We start from the raw sequence: 20,377 nt of genomic DNA, 5'->3' as shown, positions 1-20,377 counted from the left end.
GGTCTGTATACATGGGCTTCTGGTCTGGGGTCTGTATACAGAGACATTTTTGTCTGCGCTCTGTATAGAGGGAGATTCTGGCCTTGAACATGTATATAGGAGGGGGAGTTCTGATCTTGGGTCTATATATAAGTGGAGTTTGGTCTGGAGTCTGCATACGGGGTGATTGTGCCTGGGGTGTGAATACAGAGGTGATGTCTAGAGTCTGTATACAGGGAAGATCTGGCCAAAGTGACTCAGTGCTAGTGTTGGCGTACCGAGGGGATCTGTCTCTGGGGTATGTATACAACAGGGCTGCTATTATGTGTGTATACAGGGTGTATGGTTCTGGGGTCAGTTCACAATAGAGTCTGGTCTGCGGTCTGTATAAAAAGGGGGGGGTCTGGTCTGGGGTCTGTATATGGTTGGGGAAGGGGGTTCAAGTGGCTTAACTCTGGAGATAGTGGAGTGAAATCTTCAGACTCCATATTGATATGACAGGTGTACATGAATTGTCTCCACTTACTTGTTCAACCTTGATGTCAAACTCTCCGCTGATTTTCTTCCCTTTAAAAATCTTCACCCTGTGAGATGAATAAAATAGAAATGACTTATCATAAAGCATGTCTAACGCTCCAGTCACAGCTAAAGCAGCATTCAAAAATCCATCCCTCTGTTCTTCTGCTGGCATCTCACTGTTGTGCCCTGATGGCTCAGTGTCTGATCTGTGGTAAGAGGTCTTAACACTGCTGAAACCAGCAGCATTTGGAATGCAGCTCTCGGTGTGACTGGAGGACAAGGCGACCTGCATCATGCAAAACCTGTGCTGCACTACTGCCCTTGGCTACTAGGGGAACATAACCTGATTGAGATGACATCACCCATGGCCATGCTGTTTAGGTACAGCCACTGCCTATTGGTGAGTCATTCCATTTACTAAAGCAGGCACCAGTGTAGTGTTTCATTTCCACACAGCGCCCCCGCAGGGGAAATGAAGTATTACATGATGTTCAATAAAACTGCCTATCCATGTAATGCACTGACATGTTAATAATGGAGATGAGGTACCCCTTCGCCCCTACCATTAACTCAGAATTCCCTAATTTACACCCCTAAATCGGAGGCTTTCAACCTCCAGACGTCAGAAATCCACATTCAAGTGGGCCTGCCTGAAAAGTGTGGGATAGGCCCAAATAATCTCTGTCCACCATGCAACATACAGCTGCAGCACATCTGGGATGCCCTAGGTGCCGAGCTGACCTTCCCCCGCTCTAAGGGCTACATCGGATGAATGGTTTGAAGAGAGTCAATTTAGAGAGTCGTAGTCCTTCTCCTGCTGCTGTGTGAATCAGAGCCTTCTCCGCGCCTTTGATCTCCCTGCAAAGCGATCAATGCAATGTACCAGACAACGTGTCCTGATGTCCACGATAATAAAGAAAACGCCATTCGTCCTCTACTCCCTAAGAGCCCTGACTGCACAAGATCTACACTGGGTGCTGGGGGCGACCACCCATGTTTTCTTAAGGTGTTTAGTTCACCTTTTTTTTTTTACATACATCTAAAATGACAAGTCACTAAGCCTTGAAGGCCACTCCACTCTGTATTTGGGTGGATCTACTACCGCTCCATTCAAGGGGACTCGGGACCTCCATTCTCGTTATCGATGAGGTTCCCAGTGGCCAGACCCTTGTAGTCTGACAGTGGACAGGCCATACTTTGTGATTAGCAGAATACCTCTGCCACTGTAACAAGCTGAGGCTTCTGGAAATAACTTCTGAGTTGAAATAAGGCCGGTGGTTATAAAAATGCTGACGCTGGAGGGAGCGAGTCAAGAATTAAAAAGCAATTCCATCCTAATAAAGAAAATCTTCACCACCGTAGGATCTACACCACAAGATGATTCATGCTCTGCTGGAGTCTCCCTAATCTCTGGAGTAATGGCCTGTGGATCAGGGAGGGAGTTAGAGGAGCCCAAACAAGATGCTCTACTTCCTTGACGTCAATGGTAGATGTCTCAATCCGACGCCTGCTCACAAAGCATCACAATCCCCACGAAGATGGAGAAGTATGGGAAACCTCTGCCTGTTTTTGGACCTTCTTGGACCTCCTGAGCACCATGTTTCTTTTAGAGTAGGTTCCTGTTCAGCTTGAGGTTTTCACGCTGCTCATAAAAATTTTTGAAGAGCATTCTGAAATCTCTCAAACTGACATCACAAGCATTGGAGATCTGGCTTCAGTATGACCATCTCTATCTGACCATACATAAATATGAGCACATGGGGAAAACTACAGGAACCAAAGCCATCAGGGTGGGGGTCTGCCTGCATTCTTTCTTCATTTAGTCGATGTTTGACCTAATTGACTTAAAAGCTGACTTGGCTTCATTCATGACTGATAATTACCTCCTCCCAACTAATAATACATGCCTGTTCTACCTAATTGAGAATACATGCATGTTCTGCCTAGCCTGGCCTACACGTATCAGGAGGTATAGCAAGCTAAGGCCACCTTAAGGATGCCCGGAGATGTTCTAGCTGGGGACCTGTTGGATTCACGTAACATCTATGTGGTCACATTGACATTCTCCCTCCATATCAAGGTCCCTCATCTCTTGCTTTGCTGGATCTCACGGACTCCAGTAACTAACCGGCTACGGCAGATGCAGATGTTACTGCGGCAGTCAATTCTTCCAGACTCTGCTCACGTCACGTGGAAACAGAGAGCATGAGAAAGTCACTGCGGCGCTCTTCACGCATCCTGCCCCGCTCTGGGGCGTCAGTTTGCAGACGCTTCAATATGTATTGGCAGCACCAAAAGATGAAATTGGAGAATTTCCAACTACCTGACCTCAGGCCGACATCTCAGCTATAAATCCTGTTCCACTGGAGATGCAATTAGGTTACTCGACCAGGCAGAGAGGTAGCAAAGCTCTGGCCTTAAAGGACCCTTCCACCCTTATCTATCAGCAGGTCTGTATATACAACACCATGAAAAAACTGCTAAGAGGAGTTTCACGGGCTCAGATTTCAGACCCATAATGCTTTGGATCATTAAAACATTTGCTAGCCTAGGATGAGTCTTCTTCACTGTGCTACCTACCACGTCTGGTTCCAATGCTGTGTCCTGGTGAGTAGCTGCGGCCCCTGTGAACCTGACCCTCACTCCAGCTCTGATCCTCCCCACGGCCCAATTTAACTTGGGTTGCACTAGGTTAGTAAGGTAACAGGTGCAAAAAAATATCTGGTCCTCTTGTTCCTAGTTTGACTCCTGATTGACGCTGTTTCTGCCCTCGGCCTTGTTCCTGGATATTGCCTCACCCTTGGATTATTTGTCCAGTACTTGTTGTTCTGCACCTGGCACTGACCCTTGACTCTGTTCTCGACTTCGTTTCCACCTTGTCCTTCAGTCCTGTCTTTCCGGTGACGACCCTTGGCTCCATTCCTGACTATGCTACTACTACACCAGTGCTGCCAATTCTGGGGTCTGCAATCCGAGCTTCCTCTGGCATAAGAGTCCAGGGGTTAAAAAACCTGGATCTACACAATCCAGTCTAACCACAGCCAAATGGATTATGGTTTGGAGAATCCATATCTCCAGTATGTGAATGCAGGGAAAGTGATAACTATCCAGGTGATGGCGTGAGTCATGGAGATATTGGCGTGTGAGGGCACCCTAAATTCTGGTGGTCCCTAATCCCTTTGTCCATGGGTGGTATAAGGGCACTTTCTCCACCCAGACAACGCAAGGTTATCACTGACCCAAGTGATAGTGGAAGGTCATCAGTGACCCAAGTGATAGTAAGGGGGGGGGACACCGGTTCCTTCTATCTTTGGTGAGGAACAGGGTTCTGTAGACCTCACTGCCCTGGAGATCTTGGCTAAACGTACATAAGGAGGCCAGGAGATCTTGGTGCTAAATTCAGAAAGCAGATGAATCCCTGACTGCAGAAATGCAACGAATGGCTGCCGCCCTCCTTCCCCGAGGCTTCTCAATCCCTCCGCACTGGAGAATTGCAGTCTTTAAGCCTATTTATCTCTGTCTCTGCTTCTTATCATCCCTCTGCTCCTTGCACAATGTGAATCCCTGCCCATAATTCTGGAGCGGACGGCACGGCTGTCTATTATCTGTGCGGCACATATTTCTGGAGTGAGGGGGCGAGACTGTGGAATTAGTTAGCACTTTTCCCTTAAAAACGAGCCGTATACCCTGTGATGGAGGCTGCAGAAGGCGAAAAAAAGACACCGAGTGTAATGGGGGAGGCCGGAGATGGTGGCAGGTCTGAATTTCATAGGCTACATATGAATCTACCGCCATAAAACAGCCTGGCGGAGAATGAGGAAAGGACCTGACGAGCTGAGGGGTCCTAACTGACATGGCTCAAGGATGGACGCCCCCCAAGCGAAGGTGGGTAACATTCCACATCACTGCTAGCTTCTGACTCTTCTCTCATTACAGGAGTCAATGATGTGTTGCTTGCGGAAGAAGACGCGATGGCCGTCACCGGATGTTCCTGCACAGAATCCCCTGAAGTGACATCACTGGTTGGGCACTATGACATCACTTGTCCTAGCCCGGTGGATGTTCGCAGCCTTTGTACGCAGGCAGAGCTCGGGGAAGTCTGAAGACGTCTCATCCTGCAGATCTCGGCAGTCCCCCCCCCCCCCCACAGAGCTGTGAGATAGCGATGTAATCATGCCAGGCGCCCCCTCCCTCTCCCCCTCCACTCGGAAATAGGGTGCAATTACCAGAGGAGGAAACCAATGGGGCGGCATAGCCCTGCAGTCATCTTGAGTCAGTATATGCTCTGCACTGACGACGTGCATTCGAGGTGCACGCTCTCACTTTAGCAATGGTACTCTGGGGTCTGCTGTACCTGCTGCTGCGGCGCTTCCTGAGTACCGCGCCAATGAAGACTGACGGGCACTCGGGGGAAGGGGGGGGGGGGGAGCAGCTTTATAGCTCGACTCTTATAGTGGTCATTGAGGTTATAATCTGCAATGCTGCTGCTAGCGGGCGGGGGAGGGGATGGCAGCAGACCGGAAAAACAGAGGTATAAATAAATCAGAGCCTTATATAACGTGGCAATGAGTAAAGCTATTAAATTGCTCTTTTCTGCCCCCCCCCCCAGTCATGTGATCAGGCTGCAGAAGCAAATCGGTCTTATATTGACATTCACCTAAGCATCCGGCACAATGGCCCTGGACCCTGAGATGTGACGGGAATCTGGGTGAGGTCTCCATGACAACCGCTGACACGACCCTGGGATGAGCAGTTGTCGCTACCCCTCCCCCTGGGTGGACATGACCTTTAAGGGTCTCTGGGACCACCAAGACCCTGACCACAAGGAAACTGATCAGCTACGAGCCTGTTCAGACCTCCTGTCTCAGCACAGATCTCAGCTGTCACTTTCTTCCTGCCACATGCTTTACACTGCAGCCCTCTGCCAAGTGAATACAGACAAGTGGATAGGTTTGACGTCTACGCCGTGAGCCTAGTCTTCCGAGAACGGCTCACTAAATTGAATGTGAACAGTGCAATGCTTCCCTTCCCCCAGCGGTGGCGCTGCAGAGCAATAAAATACATTGGGTCACGGGTGGTCTCAGCACGGGGGACACTCTAACATACAGGAATTGTCAGAAGCAATTAACCCTTTGAATATCTAGTTATACCTCAGTTATTGACTGCCCAGGGAACAGAGCTCCACAGCGGCGTTATCAGGGGACTTTTCTACGGGCACAGGCATTGTGGTGGGAGGAAGCAGGGGGATCTAAACCAAGGAGAGAAAGGAGGAACCAGCGCCGAACATCAAGCGGTGAAGGACCCCTTAAAATTGATAGGCTGCATCTGAGAAAACTGACCTGACCCCAGAAAAATGATCCCCCCTCAGTAAATACAGGTGCAGTATAACAGGACTATAACATCTGACAAACCAACATCAGCATCACTGTGCGGTACATGTCTCAAAAACAGCACCTATAACCCAATGCTGGACAGACCCCACATACCTCAAAAAGTGCAAAACTGATACCACCGCTATACAACATCCACCTCACAAAAGCCATAGCCAAGATCAATACCCCCAAGTCCTTCACATATGTAACACATAAACCCCCTTACCACTTTCACATCTCTACACTTCACTGTCCTTCTCTATATTCCTGTAGATAGGAGGCAGTATTATAGTAGTTATATTCTGGTACATAGGAGGCAGTATTATAGTAGTTATATTCTTGTAGATAGGAGCAGTATTATAGTAGTTATATTCTTGTAGATAGGAGCAGTATTATAGTAGTTATATTCCTGTAGATAGGAGGCAGTATTATAGTAGTTATATTCTGGTACATAGGAGCAGTATTATAGTAGTTATATTCTTGTAGATAGGAGACAGTATTATAGTAGTTATATTCTTGTACATAGGAGCAGTATTATAGTAGTTATATTCTTGTACATAGGAGGCAGTATTATAGTAGTTATATTCTTGTACATAGGAGCAGTATTATAGTAGTTATATTCCTGTACATAAGAGGCTGTATTATAGTAGTTATATTTTTGTACATAGGAGGCAGTATTATAGTAGTTATATTCCTGTACATAAGAGGCAGTATTATAGTAGTTATATTCCTGTACATAGGAGGCAGTATTATAGTAGTTATATTCTTGTACACAGGAGCAGTATTATAGTAGTTGTATTCTTGTACATAGGAGGCAGTATTATAGTAGTTATATTCTTGTACATAGGAGGCAGTATTATAGTAGTTATATTATTGTACATAGGAGCAGTATTATAGTAGTTATATTCTTGTACATAGGGGCAGTATTATAGTAGTTATATTCTTGTACATAGGAGCAGTATTATAGTAGTTATATTCTTGTACATAGGAGGCAGTATTATAGTAGTTATATTCTTGTACATAGGAGCAGTATTATAGTAGTTATATTCTTGTACATAGGAGGCAGTATTATAGTAGTTATATTCTTGTACATAGGAGGCAGTATTATAGTAGTTATATTCTTGTACATAGGAGGCAGTATTATAGTAGTTATATTCTTGTACATAGGAGGCAGTATTATAGTAGTTATATTCTTGTACATAGGAGCAGTATTATAGTAGTTATATTCTTGTACATGGGAGCAGTATTATAGTAGTTATATTCTTGTACATAGGAGCAGTATTATAGTAGTTATATTCTTGTACATAGGAGCAGTATTATAGTAGTTATATTCTTGTACATAGGAGCAGTATTATAGTAGTTATATTCTTGTACATAGGAGCAGTATTATAGTAGTTATATTCTGGAACACAGGAGGCAGTATTATAGTTGTTATATTCTTGTACATAGGAGCAGTATTATAGTAGTTATATTCTTGTACATAGGAGCGGTATTATAGTAGTTATATCCTTGTACATAGGAGCGGTATTATAGTAGTTATATCCTTGTACATAGGAGCAGTATTATAGTAGTTATATTCTTGTATATAGGAGGCAGTATTATAGTAGCTATATTCTTGTACATAGCAGCAATATTATAGTAGTTATATCCTTGTACATAGGAGCGGTATTATAGTAGTTATATTCCTGTAGATAGGAGGCAGTATTATAGTAGTTATATTCTTGTACATAGGAGCAGTATTATAGTAGTTATATTCTTGTACATAGGAGGCAGTATTATAGTAGTTATATTCTTGTACATAGGAGCAGTATTATAGTAGTTATATTCTTGTACATGGGAGCAGTATTATAGTAGTTATATTCTTGTACATAGGAGCAGTATTATAGTAGTTATATTCTTGTACATAGGAGCAGTATTATAGTAGTTATATTCTTGTACATAGGAGCAGTATTATAGTAGTTATATTCTTGTACATAGGAGCGGTATTATAGTAGTTATATTCTTGTACATAGGAGCGGTATTATAGTAGTTATATCCTTGTACATAGGAGCAGTATTATAGTAGTTATATTCTTGTACATAGGAGGCAGTATTATAGTAGTTATATTCTTGTACATAGGAGCAGTATTATAGTAGTTATATTCTTGTACATAGGAGCAGTATTATAGTAGTTATATTCTTGTACATAGGAGGCAGTATTATAGTAGTTATATCCTTGTACATAGGAGCAGTATTATAGTAGTTATATTCTTGTACATAGCAGCAATATTATAGTAGTTATATCCTTGTACATAGGAGCGGTATTATAGTAGTTATATTCCTGTAGATAGGAGGCAGTATTATAGTAGTTATATTCTTGTACATAGGAGCAGTATTATAGTAGTTATATTCTTGTACATAGGAGGCAGTATTATAGTAGTTATATTCTTGTACATAGGAGGCAGTATTATAGTAGTTATATTCTTGTACATAGCAGCAGTATTATAGTAGTTATATTCTTGTACATAGGAGCAGTATTATAGTAGTTATATTCTTGTACATAGGAGCAGTATTATAGTAGTTATATTCTTGTGCATAGGAGGCAGTATTATAGTAGTTATATTCTTGTACATAGGAGCAGTATTATAGTAGTTATATTCTTGTACATAGGAGCAGTATTATAGTAGTTATATTCTTGTACATAGGAGGCAGTATTATAGTAGTTATATTCTTGTACATAGGAGGCAGTATTATAGTAGTTATATCCTTGTACATAGGAGCAGTATTATAGTAGTTATATTCTTGTACATAGGAGCAGTATTATAGTAGTTATATTCTTGTACATAGGAGCAGTATTATAGTAGTTATATTCTTGTATTTCTTTTCTCCTTTTCCATGTATCCTGCAGTTCAGCACTAATAACAATCTGTCTTCCTCTTTCACGGATGTCATCTCCTGTTTGTCCCTGACCTTCCTCAATCTCCCATTACTCCTCTGTCCAATAACTAACCTTTACTCCTGACCTTAGATCTTCTCTGTCTTCCTAACCCTGGCGTTGATGATCTTTAAGACCCTATTACATGGAGCGAATATCGCACAGATTCTGGTGCATGCGGGCAAAAACGACCAAGAACCATGTGATGTAATAAGTATGAACGATTCAAAGACGAGCGGCAAATCGCTAATTTTTCGTCTATTGTGATTTTTCAGCGTACTAAAAAATCATCGCTCCTCGTTAATAGATCTGTTCATATAATATGGAGTCATCTACTCGCTAACGATCTCATACACGCCTTTTGACCAAGCATCTGTCCCCCATCTTTACATGTAATAACAAGGAACAATTTCAAAGCGAACGAGTAACGACCGGAAGTATGATCTATTATCCATGTGTGGAATAAGCGAAATTTTCGGCGTTAACGAGTCGCTACAATTATTTAGGCCCCATTTACACAACCGTATTTTTGGCCTGTATCCCATCGGCATTTTTTGCGGATAGGAGGCTGACCCATTCATTTCAATAAGTCTGCAAAAAAACACGGACAGTACACCATGTAGTCCCATAAAAAAGACAAAATACGTCCTATTTTTGTCTGCAAGATCCTTCTATCTTCATTCAGCAGGACCTGCGCTGATGTCACCACGTGGTGAGTGTGATGACGTCAGCGCAGGTCCTTTTGCAGGTCCTGCAAGAAGAAGAAAGAAGACGATAACGGCTGCGCGATCAAGTGGATGAGGTGAGTAATTTTTTTATTATTTTTTAACCCTCAATGGTCATTTTATTTAGCATTCTATATTAAAGAATGCTAATATTTTCCATTATAACCATGTTATAATGGAAAATAATAAAATCTACAGAACACCAAACCCAAACTTCAGTGGAGAAGTCCGGGTTCGGGTCTGGGTACCACATTCAGTTTTTTAGCACACACGTGCAAAACGCTTTGCACTCGAGCGGAAAAAAAAACAGAACAACGCAACGAAATCGCAGACAAAGCTGACTGAAATTGCGTGCACACTGATGCGGGTTTTCCGCAACGCGTCCGGACAAAATCCGCGACGCCCGTGTGCAAGGGGGTCTTACCCTTTATCTTCTCGTGTTGATCCAAGACCCTTGAGCTGCGTATAGAAATGAGTACTGCCGATCATACGTCTTAAGGTGGCCATTAGATACCTGTGACCAGAGTCCATCTTAGGCCTCTTGCACACGACCGTATGGCTTTTTCAGTATTTTGCAGTCCGCAAAAAATTGAGCCGAAAAAAATACGGATGACGTCCGTGTGCATTCCGTTTTTTGCGGAACAGAACAGCTAGCCCCTGATAGAACAGTACTATCCTTGTCCGTTATGCGGACAATAAGGCTCCATTCACACATCCGCAATTCTGTTCCGCGTTTCGCGGAACGGAATTGCGGACCCATTCATTTCTATTAGGGGCACGATGTACTGCCCAGATACGGAATTGCGGACATAATTAGTCATTTTCTATTAAGTGCCAGCGATGTGCGGTCCGCAAAATGCAGAACGCACATTGCAAGGATCCGTGGATCCGCAAAACACTTACGGACTTGTGAATGGACCCTAAAAGGACATGTTCTATCTTTGAACGGAACGGAAAAAAATGGAACGCAAACGGGGAAAAAAAAGTTTGTGTGCAGGAGGCCTTACAGTAATCTATCACCTGAGATAGCTGCCATTTGGCCGACAGCAAGCTCTTCCCGAACAGAAAGATTGGGCATGTTGAAATCCAACAGTCCAATCCTCCTTTTCCTCAATATCTCCCACACATTAGCTCATTAGATGGTCCAACGTGTATGAGCACCTTTAGGGGTACGTTCTCCCCCCCCTTCCCCCATGGGTTATGCTCTCCATCGCTGGTGACTACAGGACCAAGATCCATGGTGATCCTCTAACCCCCTGGGGGTGGCTGCCTCCACAGACAACCTCCTCAATGATGTAGGCTAAAGTAAGAAGAGCCGCCACCAACAACGTAAGGGTATGCTCACAAAGTAGTAGACAAAGACATTGAGGGCTAGGCTGAAGGCCTCTCTAGTCACACGCCATTAACATACCCCCCACCAGGACGGTACGTATCTCCACCCGCGGCCTGTGACGGACACTGGACCTCAGAAAGAGAACCAGGTTGCTGCAATTAGTTCATGCACATCGTTGGCCAAATTACAGGAGGCCATCTGCTCAGCCTCAAAGGTTATTAGCTGCAAGGCTTACAGCTCCAGATCATGCCTATGGCTGCAACTTGACCACATGCCGCGGACGATGGGAGTAATACTCCAAGTGTTATTGTAAATCGTGTACGTTTAAGGGGTTCAGTAGAGAGAAGGCCGCACATTTGGTTAAATCAGGGAAACAGCTCGTAACCAGGAAATGTGTGACTGGGCCCCAACCATATAACCATGTCCACGGTGCACCCCGACCCTACCAACCCCTCCGAGAAAATATCTGCAGCAACGTTCAGTAAACTGCCCAAGGGGGCGCTAGACTTATTACAGGTAAATTCATTAAAGTAATAGGAATAAGGCTTAAATGAGTGTTTATGAGGTCAGGAGATCAGAGATAAGGCTTCACAGGAGCCGTCAGCTGAAGGGACTGAGAAGTGATACTGTGCAAGCAGACTGATTTTTAAACTTTGTATCTCAGAAAAACAGCTGAACATTTTACTAAAGACTAATTGAAAATAATGCTTGTTAGACTAAAATGAGTAAACTTCAATCACATATTAAAATTCCCCAGAAAATGTACATTGTAGGACCAGCAGGGGCGCTAGTGAGCTCCCCATAACTCTAACTATTGTTCAGAGCCTGCCGGCCCCTACTCATCTCTCCTCATCTCCTAGTCTACTTCATATCACCCCTGAACCCTAATTTACTGCCTATGTCCCCCCAACATCTACAAATCAACCTCCCGTCACTTCCTCTTAACTCACCAGCATCTCCTATCTACACCCTGTCCTTCCCCAAACCATCCCTATATCCTGTCCTTCCCCAAACCATCCCTATATCCTGTCCTTCCCCAAGTCACCCCTATATCCTGTCCTTCCCCAAACCATCCCTATATCCTGTCCTTCCCCAAGTCACCCCTATATCCTGTCCTTCCCCAAACCATCCCCATATCCTGTTCTTCCCCAAGTCACCCCTATATCCTGTCCTTCCCCAAGTCACCCCTATATCCTGTCCTTCCCCAAACCATCCCTATATCCTGTCTTTCCCCAAGTCACCCACATATCCTGTCCTTCCCCAAGTCACCCCTATATCCTGTCCTTCTCCAAACCACCCCTATAGCCTGTCCTTCCCCCTAGTCACCCCTATATCCTGTCCTTCCCCAAACCACCCCTATATCCTGTCCTTCCTCAAGTCACCCCTATATCCTGTCCTTCCCCTAATCACCCCTATATCCTGTCCTTCCCCCTAGTCACCCCTATATCCTGTCCTTCCTCAAGTCACCCCTATATCCTGTCCTTCCCCTAGTCACCCCTATATCCTGTCCTTCCCCAAGTCACCCCTATATCCTGTCCTTCCCCTAGTCACCCCTATATCCTGTCCTTCCCCAAGTCACCCCTATATCCTGTCCTTCCCCTAGTCACCCCTATATCCTGTCCTTCCCCTAGTCACCCCTATACCCTGTCCTTCCCCAAGTCACCCCTATATCCTGTCCTTCCCCAAGTCACCCCTATATCCTGTCCTTCTCCAAACCACCCCTATAGCCTGTCCTTCCCCTAGTCACCCCTATATCCTGTCCTTCCCCAAACCATCCCCATATCCTGTCCTTCCCCTAGTCACCCCTATACCCTGTCCTTCCCCATGTCACCCCCATATCCTGTCCTTCCCCAAGTCACCCCTATATCCTGTCCTTCCCCCTAGTCACCCCTATATCCTGTCCTTCCCCTAGTCACCACTATATCCTGTCCTTCCCCTAGTCATCCCTATACCCTGTCCTTCCCCTAGTACCCCCTATACCCTGTCCTTCCCCAAGTCACCCCTATATCCTGTCCTTCCCCAAGTCACCCCCATATCCTGTTCTTCCCCAAACCACCCCTATATCCTGTCCTTCCCCAAGTCACCCCTATATCCTGTCGTTCCCCTAGTCAGCCCTATATCCTGTCCTTTCCCAAGTCACCCCTATACCCTGTCCTTCCCCTATATCCTGTCCTTCCCCAAGTCACCCCTATACCCTGTCCTTCCCCTATATCCTGTCCTTCCCCAAGTCACCCCTATATCCTGTCCTTCACCTATATCCTGTCCTTCCCCAAGTCACCCCTATATCCTGTCCTTCCCCTAGTCAGCCCTATATCCTGTCGTTCCCCTAGTCACCCCTATACCCTGTCCTTCCCCTATATCCTGTCCTTCCCCAAGTCACCCCCTATATCCTGTCCTTCCCCAAGTCACCCCTACATCCTGTCCTTCCCCTAGTCACCCCTATACCCTGTCCTTCCCCTATATCCTGTCCTTCCCCAAGTCACCCCTATATCCTGTCCTTCCCCAAGTCACCCCTATATCCTGTTGTTCCCCTAGTCAGCCCTATATCCTGTAGTTCCCCTAGTCACCCCTATATCCTGTCCTACCCCAAGTCACCCCATACCCTGTCGTTCCCCTAGTCAGCCCTATACCCTGTCCTTCCCCAAGTCACCCCTATACCCTGTTGTTCCCCTAGTCAGCCCTATATCCTGTCGTTCCTCAAGTCACCCCTATATCCTGTCCTTCCCCCAAGTCACCCCTATATCCTGTCCTTCCCCAAGTCACCCCTATATCCTGTCCTTCCCCTAGTCACCCCATATCCTATCGATCCCCTAGTCAGCCCTATATCCTGTCCTTTCCCAAATCACCCCTATATCCTGTCCTTCCCCAAGTCACCCCTATATCCTGTCCTTCCCAAGTCACCCCTATATCCTGTCCTTCCCCAAGTCACCCCTATATCCTGTCCTTCCCCAAGTCACCCCTATATCCTGTCCTTCCCCTAGATCCTGTCCTTCCCCAAGTCACCCCTATATCCTGTCCTTCCCCTAGTCACCCCTATACCCTGTCGTTCCCCTAGTCACCCCTATACCCTGTCGTTCCCCAAGTCAGCCCTATATCCTGTTGTTCCCCAAGTCACCCCTATATCCTGTCCTTTCCCAAGTCACCCCTATATCCTGTCCTTCCCCAAGTCACCCCTATATCCTGTCCTTCCCCTAGTCACCCCTATATCCTGTCCTTCCCCAAGTCACCCCTATATCCTGTCCTTCCCCAAGTCACCCCTATATCCTGTCCTTCCCCTAGTCACCCCTATATCCTGTCCTTCCCCTAGTCACCCCTATATCCTGTCCTTCCCCTAGTCACCCCTATATCCTGTCCTTCCCCTAGTCACCCCTATATCCTTCCCCAAGTCACCCCTATATCCTGTCGTTCCCCAAGTCAGCCCTATATCCTGTCGTTCCCCTAGTCAGCCCTATACCCTGTCCTTCCCCAAGTCACCCCTATACCCTGTCGTTCCCCTAGTCACCCCTATACCCTGTCGTTCCCCTAGTCAGCCCTATACCCTGTCCTTCCCCAAGTCACCCCTATATCCTGTCCTTCCCCAAGTCACCCCTATACCCTGTTGTTCCCCTAGTCACCCCTATACCCTGTTGTTCCCCTAGTCACCCCTATACCCTGTTGTTCCCCTAGTCACCCCTATACCCTGTTGTTCCCCTAGTCAGCCCTATATCCTGTCCTTCCCCAAGTCATCCCTATATCCTGTCCTTCCCCTAGTCAGCCCTATACCCTGTCCTTCCCCGAGTCACCCCTATACCCTGTCCTTCCCCGAGTCACCCCTATATCCTGTCCTTCCCTGAGTCACCCCTATATCCTGTCCTTCCCTGAGTCACCCCTATATCCTGTCCTTCCCCTAGTCACCCCTATATCCTGTCGATCCCCTAGTCAGCCCTATATCCTGTCCTTTCCCAAATCACCCCTATATCCTGTCCTTCCCCAAGTCACCCCTATATCCTGTCCTTTCCTTATATCCTGTCCTTCCCCAAGTCACCCCTATATCCTGTCCTTCCCCTAGATCCTGTCCTTCCCCCAAGTCACCCCTATATCCTGTCCTTCCCCAAGTCACCCCTATATCCTGTCCTTCCCCTAGTCACCCCATATCCTATCGATCCCCTAGTCAGCCCTATATCCTGTCCTTTCCCAAATCACCCCTATATCCTGTCCTTCCCCTAGTCACCCCTATATCCTGTCCTTCCCCTAGTCACCCCTATATCCTGTCCTTCCCCTAGTCACCCCTATATCCTTCCCCAAGTCACCCCTATATCCTGTCGTTCCCCAAGTCAGCCCTATATCCTGTCGTTCCCCTAGTCAGCCCTATACCCTGTCCTTCCCCAAGTCACCCCTATACCCTGTCGTTCCCCTAGTCACCCCTATACCCTGTCGTTCCCCTAGTCAGCCCTATACCCTGTCCTTCCCCAAGTCACCCCTATATCCTGTCCTTCCCCAAGTCACCCCTATACCCTGTTGTTCCCCTAGTCACCCCTATACCCTGTTGTTCCCCTAGTCACCCCTATACCCTGTTGTTCCCCTAGTCACCCCTATACCCTGTTGTTCCCCTAGTCAGCCCTATATCCTGTCCTTCCCCAAGTCAGCCCTATATCCTGTCCTTCCCCTAGTCAGCCCTATACCCTGTCCTTCCCCTAGTCAGCCCTATACCCTGTCCTTCCCCGAGTCACCCCTATATCCTGTCCTTCCCTGAGTCACCCCTATATCCTGTCCTTCCCCTAGTCACCCCTATATCCTGTCGATCCCCTAGTCAGCCCTATATCCTGTCCTTTCCCAAATCACCCCTATATCCTGTCCTTCCCCAAGTCACCCCTATATCCTGTCCTTTCCTTATATCCTGTCCTTCCCCAAGTCACCCCTATATCCTGTCCTTCCCCTAGATCCTGTCCTTCCCCCAAGTCACCCCTATATCCTGTCCTTCCCCAAGTCACCCCTATATCCTGTCCTTCCCCTAGTCACCCCATATCCTATCGATCCCCTAGTCAGCCCTATATCCTGTCCTTTCCCAAATCACCCCTATATCCTGTCCTTCCCCAAGTCACCCCTATATCCTGTCCTTCCCCAAGTCACCCCTATATCCTGTCCTTCCCCAAGTCACCCCTATATCCTGTCCTTCCCCTAGATCCTGTCCTTCCCCAAGTCACCCCTATATCCTGTCCTTCCCCTAGTCACCCCTATACCCTGTCGTTCCCCTAGTCACCCCTATACCCTGTCGTTCCCCAAGTCAGCCCTATATCCTGTTGTTCCCCAAGTCACCCCTATATCCTGTCCTTTCCCAAGTCACCCCTATATCCTGTCCTTCCCCAAGTCACCCCTATATCCTGTCCTTCCCCTAGTCACCCCTATATCCTGTCCTTCCCCAAGTCACCCCTATATCCTGTCCTTCCCCAAGTCACCCCTATATCCTGTCCTTCCCCTAGTCACCCCTATATCCTGTCCTTCCCCTAGTCACCCCTATATCCTGTCCTTCCCCTAGTCACCCCTATATCCTGTCCTTCCCCTAGTCACCCCTATATCCTGTCCTTCCCCTAGTCCACCCCTATATCCTGTCCTTCCCCTAGTCACCCTATATCCTGTCCTTCCCCTAGTCACCCCTATATCCTGTCCTTCCCCTAGTCACCCCTATATCCTGTCCTTCCCCTAGTCACCCCTATATCCTGTCCTTCCCCAAGTCACCCCTATATCCTGTCGTTCCCCTAGTCAGCCCTATATCCTGTCCTTCCCCAAGTCACCCCTATATCCTGTCGTTCCCCAAGTCACCCCTATATCCTGTCGTTCCCCTAGTCAGCCCTATACCCTGTCCTTCCCCAAGTCACCCCTATACCCTGTTGTTCCCCTAGTCACCCCTATACCCTGTTGTTCCCCTAGTCACCCCCTATACCCTGTTGTTCCCCTAGTCAGCCCTATACCCTGTCCTTCCCCAAGTCATCCCTATATCCTGGCGTTCCCCTAGTCAGCCCTATACCCTGTCCTTCCCCGAGTCACCCCTATACCCTGTCCTTCCCCGAGTCACCCCTATATCCTGTCCTTCCCTGAGTCACCCCTATATCCTGTCCTTCCCCTAGTCACCCCTATATCCTGTCGATCCCCTAGTCAGCCCTATATCCTGTCCTTTCCCAAATCACCCCTATATCCTGTCCTTCCCCAAGTCACCCCTATATCCTGTCCTTCCCCCAAGTCACCCCTATATCCTGTCCTTCCCCAAGTCACCCCTATATCCTGTCCTTCCCTTATATCCTGTCCTTCCCCAAGTCACCCCTATATCCTGTCCTTCCCCTAGATCCTGTCCTTCCCCAAGTCACCCCTATATCCTGTCCTTCCCCAAGTCACCCCTATATCCTGTCCTTCCCCTAGTCACCCCTATACCCTGTCGTTCCCCTAGTCACCCCTATACCCTGTCGTTCCCCAAGTCAGCCCTATATCCTGTTGTTCCCCAAGTCACCCCTATATCCTGTGCTTTCCCAAGTCACCCCTATATACTGTACTTCCCCAAGTGAACCCTATATCCTGTCCTTGCACTAGTCACCCCTGTATCCTGTCCTTCCCCAAGTCACCCCTATATCCTGTCCTTCCCCTAGTCACCCCTATATCCTGTCGTTCCCCTAGTCACCCCTAATATCCTGTCGTTCCCCTAGGCACCCCTATATCCTGTCGTTCCCCTAGTCACCCCTATATCCTGTCGTTCCCCTAGTCACCCCTATATCCTGTCGTTCCCCTAGTCACCCCTATATCCTGTCGTTCCCCTAGTCACCCCTATATCCTGTCGTTCCCCTAGTCACCCCTATATCCTGTCGTTCCCCTAGTCACCCCTATATCCTGTCGTTCCCCTAGTCACCCCTATATCCTGTCGTTCCCCTAGTCACCCCTATATCCTGTCGTTCCCCTAGTCACCCCTATATCCTGTCGTTCCCCTAGTCACCCCTATATCCTGTCGTTCCCCTAGTTACCCCTATATCCTGTCGTTCCCCTAGTCACCCCTATATCCTGTCCCTTCCCCAAGTCACCCCTATATCCTGTCGTTCCCCAAGTCAGCCCTATATCCTGTCGTTCCCCTAGTCAGCCCTATATCCTGTCGTTCCCCTAGTCAGCCCTATACCCTGTCCTTCCCCAAGTCAGCCCTATACCCTGTCATTCCCCTAGTCAGCCCTATACCCTGTCCTTCCCCAAGTCACCCCTATATCCTGTCCTTCCCCAAGTCACCCCTATACCCTGTCGTTCCCCTAGTCACCCCTATACCCTGTCGTTCCCCTAGTCACCCCTATACCCTGTCGTTCCCCTAGTCACCCCTATACCCTGTCGTTCCCCTAGTCAGCCCTATACCCTGTCCTTCCCCAAGTCACCCCTATATCCTGTCGTTCCCCTAGTCAGCCCTATATCCTGTCGTTCCCCAAGTCACCCCTATATCCTGTCGTTCCCCAAGTCAGCCCTATATCCTGTCGTTCCCCTAGTCACCCCTATATCCTGTCCTTCCCCAAGTCACCCCTATATCCTGTCCTTCCCCAAGTCACCCCTATACCCTGTCGTTCCCCTAGTCACCCCTATACCCTGTCGTTCCCCTAGTCACCCCTATACCCTGTCGTTCCCCTAGTCACCCCTATACCCTGTTGTTCCCCTAGTCACCCCTATACCCTGTTGTTCCCCTAGTCACCCCTATACCCTGTTGTTCCCCTAGTCACCCCTATACCCTGTTGTTCCCCTAGTCAGCCCTATACCCTGTTGTTCCCCTAGTCAGCCCTATATCCTGTCCTTCCCCAAGTCACCCCTATATTCTGTCGTTCCCCTAGTCAGCCCTATACCCTGTCCTTCCCCAAGTCACCCCTATATCCTGTCCTTCCCAAGTCACCCCTATACCCTGTCCTTCCAAGTCACCCTATATCCTGTCCTTCCCCAAGTCACCCCTATATCCTGTCCTTCCCAAGTCACCCTATCCTGGCCTTCCCAATCACCCTATACCCTGTCCTTCCCCAAGTCACCCCTATATCCTGTCCTTCCCCTAGTCACCCCTATATCCTGTCCTTCCTAAGCCTATTACCGTCTTAATATCCTGTCACCTGTCCTCTTCCATCACCCTCATCATCCTCTGTCCTCTCCTATCTTCCAGGATGTTCTCCCATCACCCTCATCATCCCCTGCCCTTTGCCATCACCCTCATCATCCCCTGCCCTTTCCCATCACCCACATCATCCCCTGCCCTTTCCCATCACCCACATCATTCCCTGCCCTCTCCCATCACCCTTATCATCCCCTGCCCTCTCCCATCACCCTCATCATCCCCTGCCCTCTCCCATCACCCTCATCATCCTCTGTCCTCTCCTATCTTACAGGATGTTCTCCCATCACCCACATCATCCCCTGCCCTCTCCCATCACCCTCATCATCCCCTGCGCTCTCCCATCACCCTCATCATCCTCTGTCCTCTCCTATCTTGCAGGATGTTCTCCCATCACCCTCATCATCCCCTGCCCTCTCCCATCACCCTCATCATCCCCTGCCCTCTCCCATCACCCTCATCATCCCCTGCCCTCTCCCATCACCCTCATCACCCCCTGCCCTCTCCCACCACCCTCATCATCCCCTGCCCTCTCCCACCACCCTCATCATCCCCTGCCTCTCCCACCACCCCCATCCTCCTCACCAGTCGGAGTGCGGCTCGTCCACCACCAGCAGCACCTTGGCCCCTCTGGCCGCCGCCCCGGACACCCCCCCGGCCGCCGTGGACACCTGCTCGCTGAGGGCGGCCGTCGTCTGCTTCACCGCATTGGAGAGGGATGAGAAGAAGCCGCCGCCCCCGGCGCTGGGCTCCGGAGACACGGCGGGCGGCACCGGGGAGACGGCGGGCGGCGGGGCGGGGGGCTCCGGCCGCTGCAGGTCGCTCATGTAGCCGTTGGGCAGGTTGGCCATGAAGTTACTGTCCGACAGGCGCCGCCGCAGGTAATTCATCATGTGTCCCGGCCGGGGCTGCTGCTTGTCGGGGACTCTCCGCTAGAGACGGCCGGTCTGTCACCGGGGAGCGCTCGGTAGGGAGCCGGTGTCACGGCCTGGGCTGCTCCTGTCACAGACCCGCTCCTGCTATAGACAGTGACCGGTCCGGTAGACGGTAACGTCGCTGACAGACCCGCTACCCAGAGGGCTGCTGACAGAGGCAGCTAGGGACGGAGCCGTGAGACCGGGAACCGCCAGCTGCTCCGGCCGCTCCGCTCGCTGCTCTTCTATCTGTCTCCTCGGCGACCAAGCGTGATGAGCATCTTCTTCCCTGCCCCCCGCCACTTGGTCTGTCCATCGGACTCCCCTGTGTGCGACCATGGAATAGTCCTTCCCTGCAATGAAAGACGCAGAGCGAGAATGTACCAAGCGGAAAAAAGGGCTGCGGGGCGGTGATCGTGAATCACCTGCATCCCTCCCTCTGTACTGCGGGAAATGGTGCAGTCCGGTACCCAAAGGAGAGGAGCAAAGCAGCAGTGATGGAGAAAAGGGAGAGCCTGACGGAGCGGCACCGG

At 48.6% G+C, this 20,377-nt stretch overlaps 1 protein-coding gene across 3 annotated transcripts in view; it reads right to left on the bottom strand.

The window, feature by feature from the left end:
• The window catches only part of SYN1 (synapsin I), a 60,932-nt gene extending 40,766 nt beyond the window's left edge, over positions 1–20,166 (bottom strand). For all 3 annotated transcript variants that reach the window (XM_044305814.1, XM_044305815.1, XM_044305813.1), the window contains exons 1-2: positions 19,516–20,166; positions 506–563 (exon numbers count right to left, since the gene is read on the bottom strand). In XM_044305814.1, the coding sequence (XP_044161749.1) occupies positions 506–563; positions 19,516–19,823 (366 nt within the window). In that variant the 5' untranslated portion in view covers positions 19,824–20,166. The remainder of the gene's footprint in view (positions 1–505; positions 564–19,515) is intronic.
• Positions 20,167–20,377: the final 211 nt, after the last annotated feature.

Source organism: Bufo gargarizans, chromosome 9 (genome assembly GCF_014858855.1).
Source record: "Bufo gargarizans isolate SCDJY-AF-19 chromosome 9, ASM1485885v1, whole genome shotgun sequence".
Lineage (NCBI taxonomy): Eukaryota > Metazoa > Chordata > Amphibia > Anura > Bufonidae > Bufo > Bufo gargarizans.
The sequence above is the reverse complement of the archived record's forward strand: the minus strand, read 5'-3'. Positions and strand labels throughout refer to the sequence as shown.